Source organism: Miniopterus natalensis, chromosome 11 (assembly GCF_054644295.1).
Source record: "Miniopterus natalensis isolate mMinNat1 chromosome 11, mMinNat1.hap1, whole genome shotgun sequence".
Classification (NCBI taxonomy): Eukaryota; Metazoa; Chordata; class Mammalia; order Chiroptera; family Miniopteridae; genus Miniopterus; species Miniopterus natalensis.
In genome coordinates, this window is record NC_142091.1 from 15,355,016 (window position 1) to 15,379,885 (window position 24,870).

The 24,870-nt window shown below is 35.7% G+C and overlaps 1 protein-coding gene across 3 annotated transcripts in view; it reads right to left on the reverse strand.

The window, feature by feature from the left end:
- CUL5 (cullin 5) overlaps positions 1 to 24,870 on the reverse strand; it is a 73,017-nt gene that overhangs the window by 26,951 nt on the left and 21,196 nt on the right. For all 3 annotated transcript variants that reach the window (XM_016218201.2, XM_087821560.1, XM_087821561.1), the window contains 6 exons: positions 20,582 to 20,681; positions 15,367 to 15,543; positions 12,526 to 12,667; positions 11,020 to 11,165; positions 10,857 to 10,937; positions 901 to 994 (listed from right to left, as the gene is read on the reverse strand). In XM_016218201.2, coding sequence (XP_016073687.1) covers positions 901 to 994; positions 10,857 to 10,937; positions 11,020 to 11,165; positions 12,526 to 12,667; positions 15,367 to 15,543; positions 20,582 to 20,681 — 740 coding nt within the window. The remainder of the gene's footprint in view (positions 1 to 900; positions 995 to 10,856; positions 10,938 to 11,019; positions 11,166 to 12,525; positions 12,668 to 15,366; positions 15,544 to 20,581; positions 20,682 to 24,870) is intronic.

The following is a 24,870-nucleotide window of genomic DNA, read 5'->3' on the forward strand; positions in this document are numbered from 1 at the left end:
ATTACTTCTAAAAAGTGTATGAACTTAAGTGAAATGAAAGACATACTTTAAATGCAACTAGAGATTAAATGGGACCTTGCATTTATACAAAAGGAAATCTGGAGGGGAATACATCAAAATGCTACCAGGAGTCATCTCTGGGTAGCAGGGACATAGATATTATACTGTGTTCTTTTTGGCTGTAATGTACTTGCCACCCTCTCAAATACATCTTTATTAAGAAAACATTTAAGTAATTTTAAAAAACCACTTCTGAAATCTTAAATTGTAAAATATATATTTTTTAAATGTCTTTACTGATTTCAGAGAGAGGAAGGGAAAGAGAGAGAGAGATAGAAACATCAATGATGAGAGAATCATTGATCAGCTGTCTCCTACACGTCCCCTACTGGGGATTGAGCCCGAAACCCGGGCATGAGCCCTGACCCAGAATCAAACTTCAATCTCCTGAATCATGGGTCGATGCTCAACCACTGAGCTACGCCAGCCGGGCAAATTGTAAAATATTTTTGGGGAGAGGAATGAATATTAACAAGAAATGTCTTATTACTTCCTAAAAGTATATGCTGCAAGGTTCCACAAAAAAGTCACGATACCTAGTTCTATCCTATACCATATGTTTACCATTTAAATCAGCCTTTGAAGAACAAACTGAAATACACACGTGTGTCTGTGTACATACTGATACCTAAGGGGGGGAAGATGCAGAACATATAAGTTTATAATCTTCACAGTGCTTCTAACTGTGCTAAATATTTTATCGTTTTCTTTAAGCACAGTTTACTTTAACAAACATATTTAGGTATAAAAGAATAACCTAAGAGCAATTTATTAAAAGTGATTTGCCTCAAAGATACCCTCTTAAAAGATTATGAGAACTTTAAGTGATATTTTACCTACTTTCAGTTTCATTTCGCTTGATCATGCCTTGGCACTCTGCTAAAATAGTCTCTTTAAAGGATGTCACCAGGGCATTTACACAGCATTCCATGAGCTGAAATATATCAAAAATTGGTGAAGGCTATTATAAGCACAAATTTATTCCACTTTGCTTTGCTTTATAGCTCCATAAAACTATTTTTCAACAACAGCAGAAAGTTAAGTATACCAAAAGTAGATTTTACTTACCTTTACTACAGGAATGTTGAAGACGGATACTCTATACTAGTTTACCAGAGTATATTTCCCAGTAAGGAAAGACTATAGAACTTAGGTTCTCTTTAGAAATTTTAACAAAAGCCCCCAAAGGAGGGGAGGAAAAACACACACACACAAAACAAAATGAAAAAATAAACTCTGATGAACTCTTCTGGAGAGAACCTGTGTTGGAATTAGATTCTAAAATTCTAAAAGTACTCATACATTCATTCAACAAACCATCATTGGATGCCTACTATGTATGGGCACCAAAGAAGTGTTTAGGAGACTAAGAAGAATAAGATATAACCACTGCTTTGGAGGAGATCACTAATTAAGGGTGAGGAGGGAGGCAAAGATAAACTAGTAATATGACTCAGTTAAGGGGCAACACACACACACACACACACACAACCAACAAAAGCAATCAGAGGAACTACATACTTGTTTCTGGGGTAGTCTTATCCATAAGATGAAATTTAAATTGGATCCTGAAAAATAACTACAAGTGATAAAAGGACTGAATATTCTGAGAATAGTAAGCTGCATGTCATAGGGAAGAGACGGACAGTGGAAGAGAAAGCTAGAAAGGTAGGCTGAAGCCAGATCGTGAATGAAAATCCATGGCTTGGGATTTTATTCTATAGGTAGGGAAAAAAGAATCGAAGGTTTTCAACAGAGGACATTATGAGCTTCTACTTCCCCCAAGTCATTTTTTAAATGTATTTTTAAAAAATTGGTTTTTAGAGAGAAAGGAAGGGACAGAGAGAGAAACATCGATGACAGGGGAACATTGATCAGCTGCCTCTAGCACACCCGCTACTGGGGATCGAGCCCAAAACCCGGGCACATGCCCTGACCAGGAATTAATCCAGTGACCTCTTGGTTCATGGATCAATGCTTATCCACTGAGCCATACCGGCTGGGCCCCAAGTCATTTTTAAAAGATCAGTCAAATGGCAGCAAGACAGATGAGATGGTACTGAGCGGGTAATAGGGGGACTGGCATTCAAGGCTGTTGAAATATTTCAAGTAAGATGGCAAGGTTTGGTGTTCTTTGTGTCCTTAGGAAAATCCACCCTATTCCATCACTGCTCACCTGTGTCATATACTTATTTACTCTTCTTGCAGGTATCAGATAAAATGAGTGTACTGGGAGTACTAAAGCAAGGTACATGAAGGCTGATATATCTCTTCTGAAAGACAGATCATCTTATCTGTATCAAGAAAGGAAATTATATGTGCCTTAAAAGTTCTTTGTTAAAATTTCCTCCTGGAATTAACATAATGTTGATAGTTATGAAGTTGAATTTAGGTAACAGAGATTCATTATACTATTCTTTCTACTTCTAAATATGTTTTAAAATTTCCATAATAAAGTTTTTCTCAGGTCCCTCTTTGAGACTTATGCTAACGATTTAAAAATCTATGCACTCTAATTTCTGTCCTAAGGAAAACAATACACATATGAAGTGGTTGAGAAATTTCTGCCACACCAACTGCTGAGAAATCTTGTTCTATACCATTCTATATGTGGAAAATGCACAACTAAACATTCCCATATTCAGCAAAATCAGATCAAGAAAGGAAAATTAATTCTATATCACTCATGAAGAAGAAAGTGCAACTGAAATAAGTTCCAAGTTCCAGTCACTTCATCTGTTTTTTATTTCATGAAAATTTACACTTGAACGTAATCCAGTTCAGTACTAGTACAAATTTTGCACATTCCAAAATTCTAGACCAGTGTTTTTCAGACTGTTTTGAAATCAGTTTTAATGGTTATGACCAGCTTCTATTTATTATTATTATTATTTTTAATCCTCACCTCAGGATATGTTTTTATTGATTTTTTTTTTTTTTAGAGGGAGAGGAAGGCAGAAACATCAATGTAAGAAAGAAACATCGACTGGTTGTCTCCCATACACGTCCCAACCAGGGATTGAACCTGAAATCTGGGTATGTGTCCTAACTGGGAATTGAACCCTGACCTTTCAGTGTACAGGAAGATGCTCCAACCGAGACACGCAGATCAGGGCACAGCCTTTTTTTTTTTTTAAATAAATAATATAGAACAGAATAAAAAAAACATCAGCGTGCATCACAAATAATATTATCTCATAAAACCTTAGTTTCAAATATTTGCAAATGAATATAGTACACAAGTAAATGTATTTCTTATTGTGGGATACGATGTGGATTAAAAGGAGAGGCTAAACTGAAAAAGTAATTGAAGTAAACTGAGAAGAATTTGGTTAACTGCTTAGATGAAAGTACTTAGGGAAATAAAAGGTTGATGAAGCAGCTCCTAGCCTGAGATGTTAAACAAATTATAATAACAGGTACGCATTGTGCTAAATGGTTTACATACATTAACTCATTTAACCCACATGAAAACCTTATGAAGCAGATATTTAACATATGAGGAAAAAAGCTTAGAGAAGCTAAGTAACTTGCAAATACTGTACTGGTACTTTATAAGGTTGTGAGCTGTATTATGAGGTCAGGTATTTGACTCCACAGCCTACAACTTTTGTTACTATATTAACAGAGCAAGTATATACTTAGTAATGACTATATGCTCAGAACTGAGTTAAGTGTTGTAAGGAATACAGAAGTACAAAATATGGTTTCTATCCTCAATGATTTTGCAATCCAGTTGGGAAATATAATTAATTACATATCTAAGAATGTGTGCATACTTCACGTATAACAGAGGTATATAAAAAAAGTTCAACCTCATTAATAAAGCAAAGAAGTGAAAATAAATTCATCATTACTACACTATAAACTTCGTGAGGGCAAAGACTCTTCTGTCCATAGCTACATATTCAAGGTCTCACGCACAGCTGGTGTTTGATAAAATAACACAACAAATCAGTCTATAATATGCTACTAAATAAAATGGTAGAAACAATAAATAGGTTCAGTGGGAAATCAAATAAGAGAAAATTGATTAAAGCTAGACAATTTAGGGCAACTTTATTGCACAATGGGCAATAAGGATTCCAACAGATTTAATAGGCAGGAAAAAAGTTAAACATTTTAAAAAGGTAAAACTATTCAGAAATGAATCCAAGAAAAAAATGAATAGAATGAGGCACTATATGAATGAGAAAATAGTCCTTACTGGAGCAGGATGACTCTTAACAGTATTAAGTTAGAAAAATACTTTAGGGCCAAATTACAAAGGGTCTTGAAAATCAGAAATAGGAAATAATGATACTGTTGCTTTTCTAAAAAATTATTTTTTAAAATCCTCAATCAAAGATATGCTTTTATTAATTTGAGAGAGAGGGAGGGGGAGGGAGAGAGAGAGAAACATTGATCACTTGCTTCCTTGTATGTGCCCCGACTGGGGATTGAACCTGCAACCTGGGTATGTGTCCTGACTGAGAATTGAACCCACAACTCTTCTGAGCAGCGGATGACGCTCCAACCAACTGAGCCACACTAGCCAGGGCTTTTTTTTTTTTTTTTTTTTAAATTTAAAATAGAAAGAGGAAGGGAGGGGGAGAGGGAGGGAGGGAGAGAGGGAGCGAACCATTGATCAGGTTGCCTCTCATCAATGCCCCCAACTGGGGATCAAACCTGAAACCTAGGTATGTGCCCTGACTGGGAATCTAACTGGCAGGCAACCTTTCGGTGAACAGGACAACACTCAACCAATTGAGCCACCCAGCCAGAACTATGATAATAAGGGTTTTGAATAAAGAAGTAAAATAATAAAAGTGATGTTTATAAAAGATCAGCCTGAACACACAAAAGAATACAAATGGTCCATAATATGAATAAAGATGTCCAAGCCTCATTAATAATTTTATATATGAACATAAAAAAAAATCTATGATACTGGGAGAATGGCAAAACTAATAGACTGACAAAACCCAGATCAGGAAAGATAACCAGGCAGACTGCTGAAGAATTACTGTAACATTTCTGAAGATCAATTTGGTATTAAGTAGCAATCTGTAAAACGTGCATACTCTTTGCTTCAGCAATCTCATTTCCAGGAAATTTTATTCCAAGAGAATGCCACATGTGAGAAAGATGTATGCATAAAGATGTTTAAAAGATATAGGCATATAAGGACATTCCAGGAAGTATTATTTATAAGAAATAAACTACAATAATGAATATTAAAGTGCCCATTATTAGAGGGTTGGGTAGGTATATTATAGTATGTGTATATATATATATATATATATATATATACAGGGTGTCACCCAAAAATGTATACATGCTTTAACAGCTGATAGCTCAATTTTAAAAATGAAATGTATTTTAATAAACACTGCCTTTATAATTATTTAAAGTATTTGTATACATTTTTTGGGACACCCTATATATACATATACATACACACACATATATGTATAATAAAAAATATACAGGTATTAAAAAATGTTGTAATACAGAAGGGGTTAGAGTAAAAATGCATGATGTCATAAATTTCTTTCAAAATGCTAGAGGAAAGAAAGAGAAAGGAAGAAAGTGGGGGAGAGAGGGAGGAAGTGAGGGAGGGAGAAGGAAGGAGGGACCAACCAAGCAAATATGACAAAATGATGATCACTGTTAAATCTGGGGGCTGGGTATGACAGGCTGGGTTCATTATGCTATTTTTCTCAACTTTTATAAATATTTGAAAATTTTCATAACAAAGTTTTTGTTTTTTTTTTAAAAAAGAAGTAGCGAATAATTATGGTATAGATCCCTATGTGTTGAAAAATCCTTTAGAAAACTTTTATGTAGGCAGAAAGAAGAAAGGAAGCTTGCTTCACAGAGTTCTCTCCTTATCTCTAATGAGTCTTGTCTTAACAAGAGGGTCAGTTTTGGAAGCTGAGACCATGTTATTCCTCTTTTGTATTTCTTCCCCATCATTTACCAGAGTACTATATACAGTCAGCCCTAAGTATATTCTTATTATTTGAAAAATACATCTTGAATGGAAAGGACAGTGATAAGCCATCTCTCTCACCTTGTTTTCCCTTTCTGTCTCCTTTCGCTAGCTTCCGTGAAGAAAAAAAAACTGTTTGCCATATGCCATCAACTCCTGCATTTTGCCTGAGATGAGCACAACTTCTAAATCCATAGCAATCTCTCCCCAGAGGTCTGCAAGGTGACACACTTTAACTATCAATGTGCTTGATGTTTTACCTTCCTCTATAGCAAAACTCTTCAAAGATGAAGCCTGCCATAAAAAACAGCAGGCACTCAGTAACTGTAGAATGAACGAATGCACAGGTCTATGAAAATGAAAGGTGGGACAGGCAGGCTAAGTGATATAGAAGAGTCATCTTTTAAGTGCTTTTCAATTTGAACAATTCTACTTCACTGAAATTTAGTAAAAAGCAACAAGAACAGTTCTGATTGTTGTTAGTTACATAATTCAATGTAAGTAATAATTTGCTTTGCCTCAGCTATAAAATAGAAGTTTGAACTAAAAATTATCCTACATTTCTCCACTCTAAGATTCTATTTTTCCATTATCAACCATACATGGACATCTGTAATGTATTCAAGAATTAACTTATTCCATGTGTGGTAGGATATTCTCAAAATTAATTTCTCTTGGACTTTCTAGCTTGGCTTAGATTTCTCTTCTTCTTTTCTTTTTAATCATTATAATTAGCGGTACTTGCTTCCTTTCTAAACTAGTTACACAAGTCCCTCTTTACACAGAACAATGAAGAGTCGGACTAATTCACCTTGACTATTTGGACACCACCCTTAATATACTAAAATACTAAAGTTAACAAGTACCCACTTTAAAGATAATAATTTATGACTGTGACCTAGTTAAAATTCAGTTTTATTAATGTTTTATACAGACAGTAAAATAGTTTCTGTCTTAGAATCAGTAAGCAGCTTTCTCCAAACCAGAGCCCTAACAGTAAAAACTACTATGCCAGACCCAGTACTAAATTTTTTCTATATAGTTATTTCATTAAACTCTGACAGCATTTGCCAAAGGGCACACAGCTGGTAAAAGGACAACAGTGGAATTCAAATCCTCACCTGGCTCCAATATGAATGCCCCTTACCATTCTGTCTCCCTATCAGTGCCCTGGTCATTGTGAAGAGGTGAAAACCTGACACCACCAATTAACTCTATTCCACTCCTCTGTTACATAAACAACCCATTTTACTTGAGTGTCACGCTAAAGACAGGAACCAGGCCTAACTAGCACAAGGCCTGACATGTTTTAGGTGCATAATACATACTAACTGAATGCCCTCACAGAATATCAAGGTATGTTGGACTGTTGCCTAAAATACTAATAGCCATAGAAAAAAGATAAGTTATTTTGGTTTAAAAATTTTTCCTCTCTTTTTTTCTTACTGTGATGTGTCACTTCTTCTGTCAATAATGTACCTTCAGCAGCACAGCTCCGAAGCCTCTTATCCAGCTTTACTAACATACTGTTGCTCTTTTGCTACAGGCCCATCCAAAGATAATCAAGCTTATTAGAACTGTGTGTCTAACGGAATCTGAGTGGTGCTAAGTTGCTCTCCTATAAGATAAAGTAGAAGAGGAGGCCTGATAATATTCTTAATAAAAGAATAAGTGAATACTCACTTAACATAGTAAAATGCATATATCATGACAGAAACGCCACTATGCTTAACAGTGAAAATGTAAAAGCATTCCCATCAAAGATTAGAGGACAAGGATCTCCTATATTATTACATTTTTCTAAAATTAACCATTTAATATTAGATGGATTTAATCCACTGAAGGAAAATAGAAGATATTAATATTAGAAAAGAAGAAGCATCACTTGACATAATCAGATGCTTGGAACACTTCTTGAAATGTGCACCTGGCCTTCAACAGGCCTGGCCTCATAACTGGTACTACTTAGGTAAGACTTGCTCTATTATACTGAATACAGTCCAGAAACTTTTTTTCCCATAAATTGAAAACTAATCTGGTTTAGAAGATTAAGGTTGACTCATACTAATTAAATTCAAAGAAGGTAATTGATAAACCATAATAATTTGCAAATTTTTAGAGGAAAACGTAAGTGCCAAAAATGTACCTGCTTTAATCTTAAATCCTGGTGTGCATTATTTTGTAGCCCATATGAACTGATATGTAACTGTCTTCCATTAACACAAACAGCCTAACAGGTAAGTATAGACAAAACTAGTATCAATAATGCATTAAGATATAGCATAACATGTTCTGATGACTGATAATTCTGCTAAGAAAAAATTTAGGACAGTGTAGCTGTTTTCAATAGTTTTTAGTATGGAAAGTGATTTGTTTCTTACTGCTGCCAAATAATAGTGTTTACCCTTTATATTAAATTAGAACCCAAGACTTAGTGATTTTTTGGTTTATGGTTCCTTCCATTACAACATCATTTTAACAAGTTATTTCTCTTTGAAAACAAAACTGCAATTAACAAACACATAATAAATATTATGTATATAGTATAATGGCTTTAGCTCAGTGAGGAATATAGTATAGTGATACATCTGCATTAAGCCTTACATTCCCAACATCATAATTAGTTCTAGAGTTTTTGTGCCTGATATCTTCTCTGCACCAAATTTTGCTATAAACTATGTTGTTAAAAGTTGGGAGAGTGATAACCGTTGAAGAAAAAGATAGTAATAGTCCTTTGGAGGGGGAATGATAAAAGGTTTCTGAATTGCTACTAATTCTTTTTCTAATGATTTCACAGGTATGCTCACTTTGTGATAATTAACTTATTATATACTTGAGATTTTGTGCCCTTTTCAGTGTATATGTCATTTTTCAATCAGAACATTTAAAAAAATGAGCAGAAAATCCAAACAAAATAAAAACAAACCACAGAAACAGATCTCTTACATCCCCAGTGAAGTACAATTTCTCTGGAAGCATGCTATATTGCACATGGTGCCTTTGTGAAAAGTAACCAAACAAAAACTTATCTTTAATTAGTTTATCTAGAATCATTCAGCTGGTGAGATGCTCACACTATTTGGTAACTGTAGAAGAGCAAATTCACATCTATTTCAAATTTTTTCCTACTGTGTGTGTGTGTGTGTGTGTGTGTGTGTATGTGTGTGTGTTTTAAAGTAGAAAGGGAGACTTAACTGTTCCATTCAAGTTGTCGTGTGTATTTATCTCTACCTTTTTCATTCTCTTTTTCCTGCTGTCTCTTATCCTCTTTCTTAGCTGGACCTTTATAATTGAATTTCCATGTTTAGTATGGATATGTTCCAATTAAGTTGTATACACTAGAGTAGAGGAACAGAACAATTCTATCTTACGCAATTGTAACATTCCTCACCCAGATGAAATGGGCACATAAACCAACTCAAAATGCTCAAATTCCTCTAACTAAACTCATCTTTCTTCCTTACTAAGATTTATTCTTATACCCGATCTCTGTGTAGGAGCACAATTCTCCCAAGCCAAACCCTCAGAAACAAAATTGACTCAATTCTGTCCAATATCTAGTCCCATCCATATGATACAACGTTCCACTTCTAGAAGTCTTTCTCTCTACCCTTGTCCTTTTCATTCCCATGGCTATAACCCTATTTGGTACTCCTAACACCTTCCTTGAATTATTGTAAAAACCTCCTTTCTACTCCCTATTCCCAGCTCTTCCTCACTCCAATTAAACTTTCATACTGTCACTAGATTAATCCTCCTGAGGGGTAACTCTGAGGATGGCATACTTGTTTAACAAACAATCAATGGCCTTCCCTGCCTTCTGAAAGTAATCCAAGCCAGCTTTAATTTTGCATAAAGAACTTCTATAAACAACCCTAAGTTAGCTCCCTTTTCTGGCCAATATCAAAGTTACTTTAACCTTTGAAAGAGGAAATATATTGCACATTATGAAAGGCAACACAAAACAAAAACAAGGGGGGAGGGGAGAGCCAACCCAGCTCCTGAACAAAGAATAAACATGACTACCATTCAAGATGGAAGAAGCCAAAGAAAAGTCAGAAGGAAAAAAAATATCATAGTTGAAAAATGTTTGGTTGTAGGCAAACTGGAGTGTTACTTATCTGAATGTAAATCTAATTCCTAGGCTCCAGAGACTGAAAGGAACTGGAGGAAATATTGCTTATTTTCCTTACTAAGGTATACTAAGGTCATTCTCCATGTAAAAGAAAACACTCAGGACAGATAGTGTAGCATGGTTACTACCTCTGATCAGTTTTTTTTTTAATGAGGAACTTAGGATATAAAATAAATAAGAGATTGATGCTCATTTATCAAATAACATTTTATCTCATGACAAGATTAAGTTTGAAAACATCCTCCTGTAAGAACTGTCCCTAATATTAATGATTCGGCACTCACTAACTCAGTGTTTGCAGCCACTCTACACAACGTAATCACTGTGAATAATGACACTCAACTGTATCTTTAGGAAACACATTTTACTTGCCACATGAAAGTCACTAAAATGGTTAACTTCATATAAGCATAACACATAATAAAGGAGACTGACTACATTAAATATAGTAAAGTCTAGAGAAGGGATGGCAAATAAATTTTATCTTGCACATTAGCTCTGAAAAACAACAATAAGGTGTCTATTAAAGTTGTGCTTTGGCTCACTGGAGAAGTACTGTAATCAATGAGTACTGTTGGTCAGAGACAGAAAAAGGATAAGTCATGTTATTTGCATTATGTATTTGCCATCCGTGGGCCACTGTACTTCAAATAATCCCATAGAACAAACAATTGCAAAATTACTTACTGCTTCAACTGAGTTACATTCCCGTCTTGTTTCTAAGTAACGTAGTGCTCGTTTCTCCTCTTCTTTTAATTTAGCATCTGCCTGTCCAGAGGCAAAATTGCGATCATTTTAAGAACACTAGGACAAGAGCTCAAATCAGCACGCACACTAAGTTCTGACTTACATATTTCATATAATTCTGGACACCATTTTGTTGTAAATACGAGGGTGCCTGTGTCCTATAAAATCTCTCTGTTGAATCCAAGTATGCCTTCTCAAAATTGTCCCTATAAATTTGAAGCTTATCCTCAGGATTAGAACAAAGGTTAACTGAAAAACAGAAAATAAAATTTTACTCTAATTATGCTTCGAATCAGTATTTTGAGTACGATAAATGAAATAACAAATATTGAGAGTTCATTATGTGCATGGGATGGACAATGCTCAAAAGAACATAAAAAAATGTAAGACAAAACCTTCTTTATAAAAAACTTAAAAAGATAACAGCACAAACCAGTAAAGTGACAAATGGTATAGAGAACATGGACTATTTTATTTTTGAGTAGAAAAGACACTGACTTCTAATTGGATCAAGACATCATCCACATAAGAGATGAGATCTGAAATGAGTCTTAAAGAATAAATTAGGATTTACATAGCTAGATCGATCTAAAATAAGTAAATATTCAGATGTACAAAAGCACAAGGCCAATTTAAGGTGGCCTGAGTGGATTGTAAGGTTAATAGAAGATCAGGGTAAGTTAGGAATGGTTGTGGAGAGCCTCAAATCTAAGGCTAAGTAACCTGAATTTAGCATGGTGTACCATTAAATGGGTACGAAAAATACCAATAAAACAGTACTTAATTAATCTTATGAACAGTATTTGGATAAAATGATAACAATATGATCCCTAAAAGAAGACTGTTTCAAAATTCCCGAAGTAGAGTTTAAAGAAGTCCAAACTGGTGGCAGGTGAAGTAAAAAGGAATAAATTTCAGGGACTTGGCTAATAAAAATCTAAATTTGATACCTAAAGAAATATGAGGGCAATGGAGAGAGCAAGTCAAAGCTAACTAAAGGTTCATTAGCATAAAAAATTCTTATTTGACAACTATTTTGTGCCAAGCATTCCATATTCAGTAAAGACAGAGTGTCAACAACACAGTTAATTACACAAAATTATTATGACAGGGAGGACCCAATTTAGTCTGGGTATTAGGAAAGGCCTCCATGAGGAACCATGAGGATGAATTAGAAGACAAAGAGGGAGGAGGAAGAATATTCTAGTCAGCGGAATATCTGATTGAAAGAACAAATGAGAATGTCATTGTCAGAAACGGAAAAGACTGAGACAAATGTACACATGAAATTAACTTACACCCTAAATGTGTAAGTACCAAGCTAGTTACTTTATAAGCTATAGATTCAAATCTACATTTCTCTAATTTAAGTTGCTAAAAAGGTTCACCAGTCAAGAAATGAGATGGAGAAAATATTAACCACACTAATATGAATTTTTGTAGGTTTCTTTAAAGCAGAATTAATACCTTTTGTGTACTCTTAAAAGCATCTGGGACTAAAAGTAGATGTGATTATATGCTAATATACACACTTTTGATAGTACTACTCTATAATTCTCTTAGAATCTGCATGAAAAGAAAATTATGATCATAAAAGTTCAGAACATACCATAGGATTCTCTTACTCCAATGACCAGCTGAGAATCAAAAGCTTCTCCTAATCTTTCAGCATGTACCAGCTTCATTGCACTATCTTGGAGTCTGTTTTTTATATTTGAAAAGATTGACTCGTTCCATGTATCAAGCATGAGCTAAGAAAGAACAAAATACACAATTAATTTTGATTATTAATATACAAAGTACCACATATACACAAATTTTTATTTTTGCAGGGGAAGCAATGGAGTACTTTCTTTTATTTGGAGGATGGATCTGGATTTTGGAATTCAGGTGAATTACGACTGAGACACGTGTAAGTCTTGGAAAGAGAGGAGTAGGCATTTTGACAGCTGAGCTAAAGTAAAAAAAAAAATTAAATACAAACAGTAAAAAAGGAAATCAAATTCTTAGGCCTACATTCACTTGAATACTTCAGGAAAGCAGTATATTTACATGTGGTAAAGAAAACATGATAAAGAATATGTGCTTCAGAATCAAACATAATTGTTCAACATCAAAACATCAAAATTTAAGTATGTGAATAAAAATTAACAAATATGTGAAATTTGTGGGCTATTTTAAAAAGTTACAATTTATATATATTGACCATTATGAATGGTGACATTTTTCTGTTTAAAATCATTGCTCTTGCTTATGGGACAGTGTGGTGTGGTGTGCAGTACTTAGTTCTAGACTTAATCAGAAAGTGATGAAAATACGTACAACCAAAGCAAAAAGAAAGAAGGAATCAACATAATTGGATTTGAATTCCAGCTCTGTTATTTACTTACCTGCTTTTCCATCTGTAAAATACTGAAAATAACAGTATAAATTTCAAGCAGTTGTAAAAATCAAATATGGTAACACATGGAAAATGTTACTTCCCCTGTAGTCCCAAGGTTGACTTTCAGAAATACTGGTATGGCCCTGGCTGGGTAGCTCAGTCTGTTAGAGCATTGTCCCAGTAAGCCAAGGTTGCAGGTTCGAATCCTGGTCAGAGCACATACAAGAATCAACCAATGATGGATCAATAAGTGGGACAACAAAGGGATGGTTCTCTCCCCGCCTCTCCCTTCCTCTCTCTCTCAAATCAAGAAATAAAAATTTAAAAAACAAACACAAAGAAATACTGGTATGTGTTTGGAATGCTCATGAACACATTTGTACAAACACATGATAAATATTAAACTGAAAATATGTGCAAGAGTGGACCTTAAAAAAAGGAATACATAAATCCATCCATCTTACAGATGTTCCATTTAAATGATGGAAATGATATATACATATTCATGAGTACATACTGTCACTCCAACAAATAATTGTCAGATAAAGAAAATATACTGCCCGGCCGGCCATGGCTCAGCGGTTGAGCACTGGCCTAGGATCCAGGCGATCGGGGTTTGATTCTCGGTCAGGGGACATGCCCGGGTTGTGGGCTCGATCCCCAGTCAGGGGTGTGCAGGAGGCAGCTGATCAATGACTCTCTCATCATTGATGTTTCTATCATTCTCTCCCTCTCCTTTCCTCTCTCTGAAATCAATAAAGATATATTTAAAAAAGAAAAAAGAAAATATATTAATAATAACAGCAGCATCAATAATAACAAGAATAACAGTTATGTAACATTCACTATATACCTAGCACTGCTCTCAATACTTTCCACATATAAGGCATATAACTCTCACAACTCAGATACAGGTATTATTATCTCCCTTTAGATACGAGGAACTTGGGGCACAGAGAGGAAGGCTAATGTTCCCATATTTACCCAGCTCATCAGTGGCAACACTGGAACTTGAATCCAACAACTGTGGTCCTAGAATCTATGCTCTTAATCATTAAGTGATGCTGATTTGCACAATCCATAGGGAACAGTAAAAATTAGATAAATAATAATAAAATAAGAGCGAACAAGATTATGGAACTGCAAATTAAAAAACATCTAGAAGTGTTTTTCTTTTTTGGGGAGTAGATGGTGGTGGTAATGTCTCATACTGCAGTTATTTCTACCACTGAGGAACCAGTGGGTATCTTAACTTACAGTAACCCTGTCAGCACTGGTATAAATTTTAAGTCTTGGGAAATAATGCCCAGGCCACTATTTGAATGTTTAAATGCCTGAGATTGTTGCTATAACCATTGCAGCAAGTAGCTGAGTTGTTTAAAGTTCAAATGGCTTTTTCTACTTTTCAAATCTGTGGTTCAATTTGATTCTCACAAGTAGAAAAATACATGATAAATGAGGACAGAGAGGTTAGGTCATTACTGATTGAAGAGTTGAAAGGGAAATCTGGGACTCCAATTTCAGAGCTTAGCTTTTTCCATTAAATCATGAGTTGTTACTGGGCACAGAGCTTTTAACTAGAAACTGTGCAAAATACAAAAGTAAACAAAGTACATACCAAGTTTATAATCACTATAATCAAGTAAAAAAATTATAAAGATGACAGCTTAGCCACAATTGAACACAAAGATATCAGAAGGTAACCTAATAAAAGGAGAGAGTTTTGAAACAGAATAAAAGTAATATAATTTACGGGAAGGTAAAAGTACAAAGAAAGAGTAAGTAAATAAAATCTCAAAGATAAAACTGGGAAAAGAGTAAAGGAAAAGCAAAAGATAGGTAATGTCTGAAACACAGGTCTACAGCTTAACACCACATAAAAAGATGAAAGAAAACTAAAGCTAAAAATGGATAAAAGAAAAAAAATATTGCTCGATAAAACCCAGCAAGAGCTAGGAAGGAATTTATATGTGAAGTAGAAAAACCCACTTAATATCTACATTACATTAAAAAGTTTTCAAATCATCCTTTCTGAATATTAGGAAAAAGATGAGAAAACTTACTTACCTTACGAACAATACCATCTTCTACATTTGATTTTTTGTTGCCGCCCTGTTTACCCAATAAAGTAATCTCTAGCTGACAAAAAGGCTTCGGTAAAATATCACATTGTGTAAAGAATTTTCGCCATTCAACAATATATGCTTTTAGCAAAGCTGTATCATCTTGATGGCTTAGCACTCGCTGAAGAAAAAAAAAGAATTATACCAATCTGAAATACTGGTGCTTTAAAGAATACCAGAAAGTGTTTATGCTATAAATGTAAATATTTTATTTATTGTACAAACTATCTTATACCCAAAAGAAATTAAAACATATGTATATACACAAGAGCAAATTAAAGTATGTTCACACAGACTTGTGATCATTTCACAATATGTATATCTAATCATTATGTTGTATACCTGAAACTAATAAAATACTCTATGTCAATTAAAAAACAACCCCTGCATCCATTAGCTATCACTTTATCTTCCTCTTTGTCTCTGCCTCTCCTACCCCTCAACTGTAAGCAACCACTAATTTACTTTCTGTGTCTATATATTTGTCTGTTGTAGCATGTATCAGTATTTTACTCCTTTTTACGGCTAAATACTATTTCACTTTATGGATGTATCATATTTTGTTTGTATTTGTCCACTGACAGACATTTGGGTTGTTTTCACCTTTTAGCTATCGTGAATAATGCTGCTATAAATATTTGTGTACAAAAAATGTTCACAAAAGCTTGTACACACTCACCAAGAATAAAAGAGAGAGGATTCGAACAAATAAAATCAGAAACGGAAAAGAAGACATTACAACTGATACCACAGAAATACAAAGGATCATGAAACTACTACGAACATTACATACCAACAAATCTGACAACCTAGAAGAGATGGATAAACTACTAGAAACATACAATCTACCAAGAGTGAATCATAAAGAAATAGAAAATCTGAACAGATAGATTACTAATAAGTCAATAATCAAAGACTTCAACAAACAAAACAAAAGTCCAGGACCAGATGGCTTCCCTGGTGAATTTTACAAAGCATATAAAAAAGAATTAATACCAATCCTTCTCAAACTCTTACAAAAAATGAAGAGGAGAAAATACTTCCAAACTCATTTTACAAGGCCAGCATTGCCCTGATTCCAAAACCAGACAAGAATGCCACAAGAGAGGAAAATTACAGGCCAATATCCCTGATAAATGTAGATACAAAAATACTGAAAATATTAGCAAACCAAATTCTATAGCACATTAAAAGGATCATACACCACGATCAAGTAGGATTTATTCCAGTGATGCCAGGATGGTTCAACACTGGCAAATCAATCCATGGGCAGCTAACGTCATATTCAGTGGTGAAGGCTGAAAGCCTTTCCTCTAAGGTCAGGAACAAGACAGGATGCCCACTCTCACCAATCCTATTAAACACAACACTGGAAGTCCCAGTCAGGGCAATCAGGCAAGAAAAAGAAACACAAGGCATCCAAACTGGAAAGGAAGGCATAAAACTCACTATCTCAAAATGAAATTATAGATAGAAAACTCCACAAAAAACTTAGAATAATTCAGTAAAGTTGCAGAATTCAAAATCAAAACCAAAAAAATCTGTTGTGTTTCTATACTGTTTGTGTTTCACAGCAAACTATTAAAAAGAAAAAATAAGAAAATAATCCTGTTTAAAATGCATCAAAAGGAATAAAATATCTAGGAATAAATTTAACCGGGAAGGGGAAAGACCTACACTGAAAATTAGAAGATATTGATGAAAGAAACTGAAGAAGACACAAAAATAAAAAGATATTCTGTGCTCATGAATTGGAAGAATTAATATTGTTAAAATGTCCACAAACCCCAAAGCAGTCTACAATGGGGAAAGGACAGTCTCTAGTAAATGGTGAAACTGGACAGCCACATGCAAAAGAATACAACTTGACCACCATCTTACACCATCCACAAAAATGAACTCAAAATGGCTTAAAGACTGAAATTGAAGAACTGAAACCATAAAACTCCTAAAAGAAAACATAAGCTCCTTGACCTGAGTGTTGGCAGTGACTTTTCTGCGTTTGATACCAAAAGAAGAAAGAAACAAGTAGAACTACATCAAACTAAAAAGTTTCCACACATAAAAGGAAGGTTATCAACAAAATAAAAGGGCAATCTGCTGAATGGAGGAAAATATTTGAAAATCTTATTGGATAAGGATCAACATCCAAAATAGATTTTAAAAACTCATACAACTCAATAGCAAAAAAACCCAAAAAAAACACCCCCACCAGCCTGGCTGGTGTGGCTCAGTGGTTGAGCATCGACCTATGATCCAGGCAATCGTGGTTCAGTTCCTAGTTAGGGCACATGCCCAGGTTGCAGGCTCAATCCCCAGTGGCAGGTGTGCAGGAGGCAGACAATCAATGACTCATCATTGATGTTTTTATCTCTCTCCCTTCTTCTCTCTGAAATCAATAAAAACATATTAAAAAACACACAAAACCCATTAAAAAATGGGCAGAGGATCTCAATAGACCTTTTTCCAAAAAAGACATACAGATAACCACTAGGTACATGAAAAGATGCTCAATATCACTAATCATGAGGGAAATGATAATCCAAACCACAATGAGATACCACTTCACACCTGGTAGAATGGCTAATACCAAGAAGACAAGAAGTTAAGTACTGGCGAGGGTGTGGAGAAAAGGGAACTCTTGTGCACTGTTGGTGGGAATGTAAATTGGTGCAGCTACTACAGAAAACAGTATGAAGGTTCCTCAAAAAATTAAAAATAGACCTATTGCCCTGGGCAGTGTTTCTCAGTGGTTAGAGCATAGGCCTACACATCAGAGAGTCAGGGTTAAATTCCAGGTCAAAGGCATGCACCAGGATTGTAGGTCTGATCCCTGCCCCTAGTCAGGGCTTGTGTGGGAGGCAATCAACCAATGTGTCTCTGTCACATCGATGTTTCTCTCTCCCCGCCATTCTCTCTCCCTCTCCCCCCCTTCCATTCCGCTCTCTAAAAATCAATGGAAAAAATATCTTCACTCCTTGGGTGAGCATTAAAAATAAAAATAAAACTCAGCAAGAGGAAGACAAACAACCCAATTAAGAAATGGGCAAAGGACTTAAATAGACACTTCTCCAAAGAGGACATACGGATGGCAAAGAGACACATGAGAAAATGCTCGACGTCGCTAATCATCAGAGAGATGCAAATTAAAACCACAATGAGGTATCACTTCACGCCTGCCAGAATGGCTGCCATCAACAAATCAACAAACGACATGTGCTGGCGAGGGTGTGGAGAAAGGGGAACCCTGGTACACTGTTGGTGGGAATGCAGACTGGTGCAGCCACTATGGAAAACAGTATGGAGGTTCCTCAAAAAATTAAAAATGGAGCTGCCGTTTGACCCAGTGATTCCGCTCCTAGGAATGTATCATAAGAATCCTGAAACATTCATCAGAAAGGATTTATGCACCCCTATGTTCATAGCAGCACAGTTTACAATAGCTAAGATCTGGAAACAGCCCAAGTGCCCATCAGTAGATGAGTGGATTAAAAAGCTGTGGGACATTTACACCGTGGAATACTACGCAGCTGTGAAGAAGAAGCTCGTACCCTTTGGGACAGTATGGATGGTCCTGGAGAATATTATGCTAAGTGAAATAAGCCAGGCAGCAAAAGAAAAATATCACATGATCTCGCTTATATGTGGAATCTAAAGAACTTAATAAATTGACGAGCAGAAAAGATTCAATGACATGGAAGCATAGTTGAGACTGACCAAATGTCAGAGGGATGGAGGGGGGCGGGGGGATGGAGGGGGAAAGAGTAACCAAAGAATTTATGTGCATATATACACAACCCAAGGACACGGACAATGGTGGGGAGAGTGACTGGGGAGGGGGAAGGAACGGGGGGGAATGGGTCATTGGGGAGAAAAAGGGACATTTGTAATACTTTAAACAAAAATAAAAATTATAAAAAGTTAAAAAAATAAATAAATAAAATAAAAGATCCTTAGCTCTTAAAAAAAAAAAATATATATATATATAGAACTACCATATGATCCAGAAACTCTACCTCTAGCTATCTATCCAAAGAAAACAAAAACACACCAACATTCAAGGCTCAGTGGTTGAGCATGAACCTATGAACCAAGGGGTCCTGGCTCATCCCCAGTTGGGGGCGTGCAGGAGGTAGTCAATCAGTGACTCTCATCATATATGTCTCTATCTCTCTCTCCCTTGTCCTTCCTCTCTGAAATCAATAATAAATTTTTAAAAAGTTAAAAAAAACCCACTAATTTGAAAAATATACAGTTAGCACTTCATATTCATGGGTTCTACATGTGCAGATGGTTGAATCTGTAGATGCAGAACCCACAGGTACAATGGGCTGACTAAAGGACTTGATCATCCATGGATTTTGGTATATGCTGGGGACTCCTTGAACCAATCCCTCCCAGCAAAAACTGAGAGAGGACTATATGCACCCCCCATGTTGACTGCAGTATTATTTACAACAGCCATGATATGAAAACCACCTAAATGTCTATAGATAGATGAATGCAGAAAGAAAATGTGGTGTATATACCCAATGAAATATTCTTCAACCATAAAAAAATGTCTTGCCATTTGGAACATGGATGGAATTTTTAAAATATTACTGTCAGCTTGAAAAGAGGTATTAGTCTTGAGAAAAAAAACAGATTTATGCGGGCTGAAATATAGCCAAAAATAAATGGTGGTGGGGACATCTAAACGACCTATAAAGAGCTGAATTTCATTGTGGTTACTTTGGTTAATAACCTTTATATAAGTTGCAAGTGTACAATTCTATAATACATTATCTGTATACTGCATTGTGTGCTCACTACCCAAAGCCTAGTCTCCTTCTGTCACCATATATATGACCTCCTTTACCCTCTTCAACCTTCCCCCTCCCACCTTCCCCTCTGGTAACCAACATACTGTTGTCTGTGTCTATGAGTTTGTTTTGCTTTTTTGTTCATTTTTTGTTTATAGCATCTTTTAATCAAGTATAATAATGTACAGGGGGGGGAATAAACGATACTCATTTCATTAAAAAATTTATTTAACAAATATGTCAAGAATCAATGTAGTATTTAAAATTACTTCAGGAACTCCTATATTTAAAATAGTTTTTATGATATTCTTTGAGTAAAACCTTAAAATAAATGTAATATAAAGATGCAGAACTTACTGCCTGTGCTTGCTTAATAAACTCAAGAATATCTTCTTTTAAAGCCTGATGAATTTTTGCTGGGCCTTTATCATCCCAGAGACAGACAGCATGCACATCCCTATAAAAAGAAAGCAGATAAACATTAACACTGCAACAAGAGCAAAGATAAAACACACGTTAACTTCTGTTTTAATACAGTTTCCAAGGACCATGCTAGACCAAACTAAAGGTGCTTGAATCCATTCCTATGAGCCAAGCATTTTTTATAAGTTGTTTCACAGTCATTTGTTTCTATTTTTATTTCTTTGTCATTCATTGTTTTCTTTAAATATCTGCTAGTTATTGTGTGTGCACATACACAAATATATATATGTATATATATAATATTTATCCTCACTTGAGCATATGTTTACAGATTTTTTTAGAGAGAGAAGAAGGAAGAGAGGGAGAGAGAAAGAGGGAGAGAAGGGGAGAAGGACAGGGAGAGAGGGAGGGAGAAAGAGAGAGAGAGAAACATTGATGAGTTGCTTCCTGTGCCTGCCCAGACTGCAAACTGAACCCACAACCTTTTGGTGCACGGGACAACACTCCAACCAACTGAGCCACCTGGCCAGGGCTGCATAAATATTTTTAATTATAAAAGTATACTATTTCCTAATCCTATTCTCCAAAGTGAACTACTATTAATATTTTCTTGTGCAAAGCAAGTATAAATCCTATTAATTCTTTAACACAATATATGTAAATTAGTGTATCTTTCAGAAAAAAAAAAAATTGTAATTTAAATCTCATTATAGCGAATCCCCTATACATTCATTACATTTACACATTAATTACTACTGTGTCTCCTTTATTTAAAAAAAGCCAAAAACAAAAAACAAAAGTTCTCATAAACTGGTATATAAAACTCTAAACTTATAAAGTTGACAGATTTTACCCAAAGGACATTCATTACAGAAATATATTTAATATTAATACATATTTACAAAGTTACTGTCTTAGTTACCAAGTTGTAGAGCAGGGAAACATAACAAAAGGGTAATCTTAGATTAAGGATGCTTTTATTCAAAAAATGCTCCCCACTGACTCATTCAGTACCTTCTGGAATCCCTGCTATAAAAAAAATGTCATAGAAATCTCAACAAAACATTTCCAGAACTGTAACATTACAGCAATGGCCAAATAGTTTGTTTTATATTCAGATTTTTAGGAATGTCATTATAACCCAAAGTTTTGTCTGCAGAGTAATTTGAACTTGCTTTTGTCATTTGTTAAATTCAGCTTAATAGTGGTATCTGGCCCAGTGCCTGGGATGCAGTAAGCACACAAATTATTTGTTAAATAACAACATAATAGGTAACATGTAACTGCTTCATATGTGCGAGATTCTATTCTAAGTTGTTTTAACTCATTTATCCCTCACAGCAACTCTGAAGAAGTACTATTTTTATTGCCATTTTACAGATGTGGAAACTGAGGCAAAGAAAGGTGAAGGAACATTCCCAAGTAATATTCCCAAGATTACACAGCTAGTATATGGTGGAACCAGGCAATTGGGCTCCAAAGCCTACACCAAACCATTTCCCCAAATTTACTCTTATACTCCTCCAATCCATCCAATAAACAGTAGCCAAAGTAATCTTTATGAAACTAAAAAAGTCACAACTATTACCTCTACATTTAAAATCCTCCAATGGTTTTCCGTTGCTCTTTGAATAAAGTACAAAATGGTTAACTGACCCCTATAAGACAGCTTCAATTTCACCTCATGACTAAAGAAATCTAGAGTTGAAAAGAATAAACTGGTACAAAAAGAGGTTGATTATAATTCAATATGTTTACAACTATTATTATGCATATAAACACAATGTGTCAGAGGGTAGTGGAAGGATATTTTATGAAAAAGTAATGAGTAAAGAACCGTGGATTACTATGGTGTTTGCAGTGAACTACAAACAAATGGATGTGGTTAACGTGTGAAGTGGGGAGTGTTAAGCAAGAAATTAGGCAAACTAACCTTATTTTAGTCCTTACGTTCAATCACAGTACCCATTACCTAAATATCACTCTAATCTGGATATTTCCATCCATCATCACTACCATAGTCAAAATCACCATCTCTTGTTTATTATAACAAAAAACAGCATGAATTGACTGCTTACTATGTGCCAGGCACTTTACATATACTAACTTGTGTTAGTTTAGACTTTCGAAGAAGCAGATGGGCTTAGAAGAGCAAGAGATTTATTGAGGGAAATGCCTGTGAGGGAAAAGGGGAAGTGAGCTACAGGAAGCTGGACGGAGGATACGCCTGCAGTGCTGTTCTAATCCCAGCAGGGAAGAGTAGAGGAGAAAGTTGTGTAGTAAAAATCTTAGACTGCAGTGCAGTTCTAAGAAAGTTTGATAAAGCTGTTGGAGAGTTTGGGAGCTAAAGTCACTCATCAGAGAAGATCCAGGCCTCCCTGAAACAGGGCTGCCTCAGTATCCCTGCATATCTGATTTCTACCACTACTGGATACAAGTCAGAGGGCTCAAACGTGACTTGCATCTCATAAGGCAAGAGGGAATGGTGTAGTGAAGGATGTGGGGTTGAGCAGCTCCAAAAAAATCTTACCCAAGAAAAAATCAGGCCTGTATCTTTTGCCAAGAGTTTGACTGCAACCTCATGAGAGACCCTGGACTAGAACCACCCAATTAAGCTGTTATTAGATTCCTGACCCTCAGAAACTGTAAGATAATGTGTTTTTGTTGCTGTTTTAAGCTGTTAAGTTTTAGAGCAATTTGTTATGCAGCAATAGAAAACTAATAAACAGATACAACAAAGAAGGTAGGGAGATGTAGGACTGTTAGATCATTCAGATGAAGACAGTGGGGGAAAAGATAGCTGGGATGGAATGAAATTCAAGAGATATTTAATAAAAATCTATGAAACCTAGCAATCAACTGGATATGAAGAAGTAAAAAAACACAGGAGGGTCATGGTAGCTGACAGGTTTTTGGCTTGAGACTATGAATAAGAGGTTTTTATGATTCTAAATTTTGAGTACTTACGGAACTTAAAAGACAAACATGGGCAGGAAATAAGTGGCTGCATGAGTCTGGAAGTTCAATTCAGAAGAATAATCTGAATTGCTCATAGAGATGAAAACTCAGGTTTAAAAAAAGGAAAACTTGTACCAAGGCAAGCTTATACTTTGAGGAACCACCTCCCCACCCCTATCCGGCCCCCTGCTCCCTCCTTGGAGGAGTAGGAGGGATGGGCTCTATATCTGCACTCCAAGTAAAATCTTCAAAAAAAAAAAAGGAAAAAAATGGAATTCTGGAGGAAAGCAGTATTTAAGGGGTACACATGGATGAGTTAGCTTAGATGACTGAGAGGAGGCAGGATAAAAACCAGGAGAAGGTTGTGTCACAAAAACCAACTCAGGAACAAAAAACCCATCTTTTTATTATTTAATGTCACACACCAGAGTCAAACTAAACAACGTGTTTCTTAAGCAGCAATTCTCAAGTGAGGGAGATGCTGTTCCCCCCCCTCCCCAGGACATCTGGAAACATACGAGTGCTTTTTTCTTCAATAATGAGGGGTGGGGAGTACAAAAGGAGTGTCTACTACTAGACTTTATGAGGGTGAAGGAGGAAGTGATAACCTACAACATGCAGGGCCATCTTTTATAACCACCCAGAACATCGACAACACTCCTACTGAAAAACAAGGATATAGATTATGAGAAAAGGGGAGCAGCCAGCTGGTGTGGCTCAGTGGTTGAGTGACGGCCCATGAACCAGGAGGTTACTAGTTTGATTCCTGGTCAAGGCACATGCCTGGGTTGTGGGCTCGATGCCCAGTAGAACTGAATTAACTGGACTGGGTTAGGAACTCTAGAGTGAAAAGGCTTCCTGGGAGGAGGGCACACTGGGGGGCGTTCTTAACCCACACTACCTGACTAATGTATGTCTTGCTTGGGATATCCTAATAACTGTAAACTATTTGTTTCCAGGGGTACCATGTACACCCTCTGAAATTGTACTTCTTTATGTGTGTACCTTATCCTGACAGTGCCTGAGCCCTGGAAAGTATTCAGGTCTCCTTCAATTTATAGGCTAGAGTTGTACTCTGCCTGAACTGACACTTCAGGCCATGTAAAAAGGTCCATACAGAAACTGAAGGAGAAAGCCACCTACTTTTCTAAGATAAACCTCATGGTTAAAGGAATTTATTTTAACTAACTAAATCCAGGACCCCTAAAAGGTATAACTGAGATCAATACTATAGGTTGGTCTTGCCTTGCTGTGTGAAGTCCTAT